Below are 8,014 nucleotides of genomic sequence, written 5' to 3' on the forward strand. Positions count from 1 at the left end.
TCCCTGGGGGTGTCACCAGGGCTGTGCACAGGAGCTGGTCCCCCAGCTGTGGCAGAGCAGTGTTTCTGAGAGCTGGAGCATGGGGAGATTTTACCCACACACCCTCTGCAGCACTTCTGCTTCCCAAGAAGGTTAGACATCCGGGGCTGGCTTTTTGGTGAAACAGTGAGCTGCTCTGGTTAGCAAAAATCCCCAGCTCTGCCCTGTGCTGCCCCGTGTGCTGCCCTCCACCACTCTCACCCCACAGCCACCTCCTGGCAGTGTCCCATCACCTATGGCCCAGCAGGAGATGTGGGGCTGGGGTCTCTGACAGGAATGATTCTGATTGCCTCGTGCTGGGAAAAGGGGGTTTTCACTTCCCAGAAGGGGAAGCTGCAGCTGGAAGGACTCCTACCCCAAACCTCTCCAGGGCCAGCATTTTTCCTAGTGACCTTGAGGCAGAGACTGGAGGCAGCCAGCTGGCTTCCAGGACAGTATCCCCCTCTTCTAAAATGCCAGCTTGGCCTCTAAATAACACCTGGCATAGCTCTTTCCCCAGGGACCAGAGCAATGAGAGACTGAGCCCTCTATACACTCATGCTGCAGGACTCATGGCCCATTTTACAGCTGGGGAAACTGAGGCATAGTGGAGTCCCTGACTCTGCCTTGCAGCAAGCTCATGATGCAGCCCTGTGGGTTTGCCCAGCACTGGGAAGTGTTTTCCAGGATTTGTGGGGGCTGTTGCTCTGCCAGGGGTCCACACTTTCTCCCACCCCAGCTGTGCTGTCAGGGCAGCCCGGGCACCTTCACCTGCCCAGAGGAGGGATCCAGAGGGGCCCAGTGTCTCACACCCCTACAGCAGCCCCCTGCCCTCATCACCCACTGCCCCTCCTGGCCATATCTCCCAGGAATGGTGGCTCCTGCCCCTCCAGCTGCCTCCTGGGGCAATCAGTGGGGAACACATGGGCCTTATCTATGGGCCAGCTGTGGGAAGGGCTCCCTGCCATCCCTATCAGGGATAGGAGTGGGGTGGCTCCAGACCTGGGGCAGAGGGGAGCCAGACCCATTCCTGCTGTGCTGGGGCCAGGGCTGGGGGCATTGTCACTGCCCCACACTGACCATTGCAGGGGGATGCTCAGAGTTCTGGGACCCTTCTCCAGCCTGGTGGCCGGTGTTGCTGTGACAATGACAGATTTGCAGGGGTCCAGCCAAGGCCATTGAGCTGGACAGTTGTGGATTGTATTGGAACGTTGAAGGCAGATAGTGGCAGCAGTCTTACTACTGCCAGCAGGATCCACATCCCTCATCCATTTCCACCAAACTCTTAGCAGCAATTTCCTCACCAGGGAGATGCTTGCAGGGCTGAGGGGGGCTCAAAAGGGCCAGCACCCTGGTAAAGGCTTTCCTGCTCTTTCACAAGTCTGATGGACCTTTGTGTTTTATTTATTTCTCGAGTTGTGCCCACCCTCCTGTTCCCCATGGATCGGCAGAGTGCTGATGGGAAACTGGCAGAGTGGGGATGCTGACTCTCTCCTAAACCCCAGGAGTGTGGGGAACAGGGTCATCTGTGGCCATGCAAAGCATGGGCATCCCTTTGAAGAGGTGCCTGTGGAGTGTGGTTCTCCCCAGAGGTGGGTGCCAGACATCCCCCCATGCTATGGGGTGCCAGTGCTCCCTGGGGGCTGGTCCTGCCTGGCACAGGGGCTGGGCAGACTGTGGGAGGTCCCTTGGGAGAGGGAGCATCCTGGCTGCTCAGTGCCACTGAGCAGAGTCTGTTCCTCTGTCCTGTGGCAGCAGTGACCATGGATCACCAAAAACTCAGGGTGCAGATCTTTATTGTCCACTGGTCTGGCTGTGCCACAGCCTGAGCTGGGCATGGGGTTCTCACTCCCCAGCATCCCAAACATCCACCGTGGCCTCAGGCTCTGGGTGGGAGAGCAGAGTATGAGGAGGAAGGTGTTTTGGTCTCCTACCAAGGATATCCAAAGATAGAAATGAGGAGTTTTCTTCCCTGCCATGTTCTGGCCATGGGGAAGGGGTGATGGTCAGCTGTGAGCCTGCTGTGCCCACCGAGGTCAGCCCTCGGTCATAACCACAGGGAATTAGAGACAGTGGAAAACTGTCTAAACCCCATACAAATATTTGCATTTTAAGGGCTTTTCCAAGTATTGGGGAGTGCTGACACAGCAGCAGTGTGGGTGAGCTGGCATGCTGAGAGGGTCTGCTTGGCTTTTTTTTTTAGGGGGGTGAAGCAGGATTTCCATGGTCAAAGAATTTTGTTTAAATTAAGGGAAAAAGAAAAAGCTAAATGAGCAAATGGGGAGAATTTCCAGCACTGCTGCAGGTTTCTCTGCCAGCTCCTTGGGGCAAAACAGCCACCCTGATGCTGAGTGGACCACAAACCTTCAACCACCCCTTGCCCTGGATTGGTGGGTATATGGCTCCCACCTCTGTGTTCCTTTTTCGTTCTCTGCTGAAAGGGTTTTTGGCAGGAAAGGGAGTCCCTGTGGCTGCTCTGCCCTGGAGCATCCTGAAGGTCTGGGGCTGAGGTAGAACTGGTGGGAGCCTGATCCATCTCTTGCTCCCCATGACCCTGCCAGGGGATGCTCACTTGCCAGCTGTTGCCTGTGGTAGCAGCCTGTGTGGAGAGCACTGACTGGGGAACAAGGGTGGCCGTGAGCCCTGATGGCTTCAGGACCATACATCCCAGGCATAGATAGGGGCTGGAATAAGGGAGGAGTTGGAGGGACTCTGGGCTCTCCCATCCCACTGCATTCCCCCTCTCCACACACATTTCCGCCAGCTCCTGAGGCAGGTTGAAGCAAGCAAGGAACAGGCACGTCCTGTCCTGTTGGCACAGGGAGGGCTCAGCACCTCGGGCTGCAGGGGTGAGAGCCCTCTGTGTCCCCAGGGGACAGTTCTGCGGTGGTGACACCCAGACCCCCAATGACTGTCCACAGCAGAACAGTGTGTGGGTGTGTCCTGGCCCATGCAGGGTGCTCTTGGGCACGGTGATGGGGCTGGGGGCTCGATGCAGGTAGTCAGTGCTGTGGGTGTCCCTGGTGCATCCATCCCCCATGAGGGGTGCAGAGGGGACAGTGTGCAGCAATGGAGCCCTCCTTGCACATGTGTGCACGTGTGCTGGGGCTCACTCACGCAGAGCATCAATGTGTGGGGCTGCCCTCTGCTCTGGGTTTGGGGCCCAGCTGTGTTCTGCACCCCCTCATGGGTTGGCAGGTTGCTCCATGCCCCAGAGCTGTACCTTGCACCTTGTGCTGAGCTTGGGGAACGCAGGGGACCAGGGCTCAGTCAGGCTCAGGTACTACCTGAGTGGCAAGAAGGATCATCATGGTGCTACAGCAGTGAGTCAGGGACAGCCAGACACAGGTGTGATGAGCAAGGGGACCAGCACGTGCCCCTGTGCCACCCACCCGTGGGTGGTGCTGGCCCTGGGGCTATGCCAGGCGGGGGAAGAGGCTCCTGCACGTGTCTGGGCAGTGCAGCAGGTGTGGCTGCATGCTGGGGATGGGCTCTGCTTCCCTGGGGCCAGGGATACGTGCAGATCATCCCAGTGCTGATGGACCACAGGGGGATGAGCACCAGGTGGATGAGCAGGACAGCAGGGCTGGCATGACACAGCCTGCAGTGACTGTCACATAAAGGCCAACAGATGTCACAGGAGCTGATGTGTTTCTTCAGCCGTAGCCAATGCTGGTGATACAGGGGTGCTGGGTGGGGGCCCCCATTGGTCCCATGCACACTGTGGGGCCAGGAGCAGCCATGGTGAGGGGTCTGCTGGTGCAAGGTGTGGGTAATTGTGTGTGTGAATTGAATGTGAGTGCAGAGGGCTGGATGTGCATCACGCCTGGTTGGGTTACAGCATATAGGGCAGGAAAGAGTATGTACAGTGTGTAGGGACAGGGATATGGGGCTTGGTTAATGGGGCTGACAGGAGGAGAGGGCCAGGTGTGCACAGCACCTCGGATATGCACAGAGTCCCCACAGGACTGCCTCCTCCCTCATCCCATTCCCTCCTCCCAGCCCCTCCCCACCATCCCATTCCCATGACAACAGGAGCATCCTGCTCCTACAGCAAGGTGCAGAGCACCCATCTGGGGCCCTGGTGCCACCCTGGCTGCAGCAGAAGCCCCCTGCCAGAGGGGGAAAGGGTAGCGGTTCCAAGGGGACCCAGTATAAACCAGAACTCATTTTTCTTGACAGGTTGGGAGAGGGCCTGGAGCCATGGACACCGCTGGAACCCATGAGGATTCTGGGATCCATCTAAGACAAAGTTCTGCTGCTCCCCTGCCTAAGCCCCCAGCTCCCCACTCAGATTGTTCCCTCCATCCCCCGGGTCCCCTCCCCAGGCCGGGGTGCTGCTGCTGTCCCCAGGCCAGGCTCTGAGCGCTGGGCCAGCCCTGCCCTCTAGTGCCCCGGGAGCTGCTCCGTGCAGGGCTCAGCCCCGGCTCCCGGCAGCTGGGCCACCCAAAGTCCTGCCGGGCCCGCGGAGCAGAGCAGGGGCTGACAGGCTTCCCACCGCCCCGCGGCACCACCTCCCACCCCGACACCGCTGCTGAGGGGACACGGGGACACGGCCCGGACCCTCCGGAGCACCACAGCCCGAGGGAGCAGCGCTGTCCCCGCAGCACAGGTGCCCTGCGCCCCAGGCCTTGGGACAGGCAGGCGTGCCGGTGACAATTGCCTTCCCGGCACCCCGGGTCGTTAACCTGGTGGCCAGAGCACTCGGTGGGCCGGGACGGCGTGGGGCCACGCCAATGGGTGCCCGCAGCTGCGGGAGAGGGAGGGAGGCTCCGCAGGCTCTGGTTAAACTGGAACGAGGCGCGGCATCGTCCCGCGGTCCCTGCCCTGGGGACTCTGACCCCGTGGGCCGGCGAGGGGAGCCGAGGCAGGCAGCGACGAGCAGCCCCACAGCCACGGGGACGGAGCCAGCGAGGAGCCGAACAGGATGGATCCCACCTGGGAGCTGGCAGATGACCCCAGGTGAGTGCTGAGACTCCCGTGCCGCTTCGCAGCCGGGCAAATCCAACTTTTTGGGTCGGAACTTTGGATGATTCGTTCCCTCTGTAAAGGAAGGGAGCCGCTTGGTGGTGCGGCAAGCCAGCCAGGGGACTGCTCGGAGCCTGCGGGGCTGGGTGTCCCCATGTCCCCGTGCAGCACTCCCGGTTCTGCTCCACAGGTTCTCCCGCCCTTTGGTGGAGATGCTGATCAGGAACTTCAGCGTGCCCGCAGCCTGCTTCTCCCTGCCGCCCACCTCCCGGCAGCTGCTGCACCGTAGGTGGGGGGACGGGGTGGGGACGCCCCTCCTGTTGTCGCTGGGGGGAGCAGGACAGGGATGAGGGTGTAGGGTGGCCGAGGCAAGTGCAGGCATGGAGCAGCCCTAGAAGTCAGAAACGGGGCTGCTGCCAGGGTCTTAGCCTCCCATCCCATAGACCCACATGTAGGGATGGGAACAGCCCAGGAAGGGCCAGCACTGGGGCGGGTGTCATGGGACAGGGAACAGTGGCACAGAAGGGCCAGCTCTGGCATAGACAGGCATGTCCAGGGCGTGGCACAGAGCTCCCTAAACCTGGGGAGTGGTGGGTCGAGGGGCAGCTCCCTGTGGTAGTGGCCCCAGGGGAGACGGGACAGGATGAAGACAGCTCCTCACCCCCCCTGGCAGAGCTGGACACGGCCCAACTCATCATCCTGGGCCTCTGCACCATCATGACACTGCTGTCGGTTGTGATCTATGTTGAAGAGGTTTCGTACCTCTTCCGCAAGATCCGCTGCCCTATCAAGATGAAGACCCTCTGCTGGAGCAGCTCAGCCCCTACGGTGAGCTGGGCTGTGGGGGTGCTGGGGGGCATCACCCTGGGGGGCCAGGGCCACCCAAGGGGTGCCAGCCCACAGGAGGAGGAGTGCCAGTGTGCCAAGCTCATGTGTTCCCCAGGTTGTGTCAGTGGTCAGCTGCTTTGGCCTGTGGTTCCCGCGCTCCATGATGGTGGTGGAGATGGCTACCACGGCGTGAGTATCACCCACCCTGGGACAGGCACTGTGGAGCCCACAGGGCTTGACCTGCCTTCCTCCTCCTCCCCAGGTACTTCGCTGTCTGCTTCTACCTGCTGATGCTGGTCATGGTGGAGGGCTTTGGGGGGAAGGAAGCACTGCTCAGCACTCTGAAGGATGTGCCCATGGTGGTCAGCACTGGGCCTTGCTGCTGCTGCTGCCCCTGCCTGCCCCGAATCACCATGAGCAGGTGAGGGGGAGCTGGGATAAACCTCTGCCCTGGAGGGCTTTCACCCCGTGCTTCTGCTGGGCTGGAAGAAAATTCCCTGGGTAGGGAACTGGGGACTTCAGAGTGCTACTGGTTTTTCTCACCACACCAGGATAAAGCTTAAATTGATGATCCTGGGGACTTTCCAGTATGCCCTCTTCAAGGCAGTCGCTGTCTTCCTGGGGCTGATCCTGGCCACCGATGGGAATTACAACCCCGCTGACGTGAGTGCCAGAGCACAGGGATGGGCAGGTTGATGACCTAGACAGGAAGCCTCCACCTGAACTTTGTCAGCCCAGTAATGTTTTGTGTGTCCCCCTCAGATTTCAGCGGAGAGCGTGTCCCTCTGGATCAACACCTTGGTTGGTGTCTCTGCCCTCTTTGGGCTGTGGGGTCTGGGCATCCTCTTCCGGCAGGCCCGGCTGCACCTGGCTGAGCAGAACATGCAGGCCAAGTTCACCTGTTTCCAGGTGAGTCCCTGTCCTGCCCAGCTCCCTCCTAGGTGAGGGAGTTCTGCAGCACTGATGGGGTGAGGCAGCACAAGGGAAGACGGTGGGACAGGAGCCACTGCTGGGCGAGAGCCCCGCTGGCTGCAGGACAGCAGGGAAGGTGAAGGCTGGGAGCCGGGCAGCAGCACGGCCCTCACCACTGGAGCGTTGGTGGTTGCAGATCCTGCTCCTCCTGACGGCGCTCCAGCCTGCCATCTTCAGCATCCTGGCCAACAACGGCAGCATTGCCTGCTCGCCGCCCTTCTCCTCCAAGGCCAGGTCGCAGCGTAAGTACGGAGATGAGAGAGCAGCACACATGCTTCCAGCCAAGCCCTTCCATCACGTGCCGTGGCATGGGGGGTGGGCATTGTGGCTGAGGGCAGCTTCAAAATACCCTTCTCCTGTTCCAGAGATGAATGTGCAGCTGTTGATCCCGCAGACCTTCATCCTGGCGGTGCTGACGCGGATGTACTACCGCAAGCAGGACGACAAGCCGGGCTACCAGCCCGTCGGCTTCGCAGCCACAGGCGCTGACGCCAAGGCGTGAGCAGAGCAGGAGGGACAAACTGGGGTGCCAAGGGGCAGAGTGGGGTGAGGGGCTGGTCTACCCTGCACAACCTTCTCCTTCTCCCCTGGCCCTGGGGAGCTGCTGGCAGCAGAAGAGGCAGAAGGGGAAAGAGCATCTTGGGACAGAATGAAAGGGTCTGAATCCGAAAAGCCATAAGCCAAGGGGGTCCATGGAGCCACCTCCAGCCCGGGGTCTTGTCTAGCACTGAGTAAAGATAAATTTTTACAAGAGTCTTGCATTGGTGACTGGCTTCATTTTATCTCTGCCTAGGCTGGGTGGGAGATGACTCCATAGAGGGAGAGGAGGATGGAGCCCAGACTAACACAGCCATGGCATGGGACCGTCACGGGATGCCCAACGTCCCGCTGACACTGAGCTCTGGGTGATGTTGGCTGGGGTCCCACAGCCAAGGCAAGCCCAGGCCAATGGTGATTTCTCTCAAGATATCAGGATGGGTCTCACTTGTCCCTGGGGCCTGTTCTCCATAGGACTGGCTGCTCCTGAAAGCACACAGGGAGCATCCACACCTGCCAGTTAGGTGCCAGGCAAAGGAAGGAGCCTCGAAGCACCTTTGTAACACTGGCAATTAGTCAATGCTGCCTTCACCAGCATTGACTAATTGCCAGCCTCGGTCCAGTAGGAGTATCTGCTCTAGACATGGGGATGGACATCAGGAGCAATGACAATTTGCAGAAACCACTGGGT

General features: G+C 60.1%; 1 protein-coding gene across 4 annotated transcripts in view; it reads left to right on the forward strand.

The window, feature by feature from the left end:
* SLC51A (solute carrier family 51 subunit alpha) overlaps nucleotides 1-7,426 on the forward strand; it is a 32,201-nt gene extending 24,775 nt beyond the window's left edge. The window contains exons 3-11 of one of the 4 annotated variants that reach the window (XM_041405775.1): nucleotides 4,201-4,980; nucleotides 5,177-5,271; nucleotides 5,660-5,814; nucleotides 5,930-6,003; nucleotides 6,077-6,235; nucleotides 6,366-6,477; nucleotides 6,577-6,723; nucleotides 6,923-7,028; nucleotides 7,152-7,426. In XM_041405775.1, the coding sequence (XP_041261709.1) occupies nucleotides 4,946-4,980; nucleotides 5,177-5,271; nucleotides 5,660-5,814; nucleotides 5,930-6,003; nucleotides 6,077-6,235; nucleotides 6,366-6,477; nucleotides 6,577-6,723; nucleotides 6,923-7,028; nucleotides 7,152-7,288 (1,020 nt within the window). In that variant the 5' untranslated portion in view covers nucleotides 4,201-4,945 and the 3' untranslated portion in view covers nucleotides 7,289-7,426. Of the gene's footprint in view, nucleotides 1-4,200; nucleotides 4,981-5,176; nucleotides 5,276-5,659; nucleotides 6,004-6,076; nucleotides 6,236-6,365; nucleotides 6,478-6,576; nucleotides 6,724-6,922 lie in introns of those variants that run through there. The other 3 variants (XM_041405773.1, XM_041405774.1, XM_041405776.1) reach the window with 3 other exon arrangements.
* Nucleotides 7,427-8,014: the final 588 nt, after the last annotated feature.

The sequence above is a fragment of the Onychostruthus taczanowskii genome, unplaced genomic scaffold (genome assembly GCF_017590055.1).
Source record: "Onychostruthus taczanowskii isolate IOZ18803 unplaced genomic scaffold, ASM1759005v1 scaffold24, whole genome shotgun sequence".
NCBI lineage: Eukaryota > Metazoa > Chordata > Aves > Passeriformes > Passeridae > Onychostruthus > Onychostruthus taczanowskii.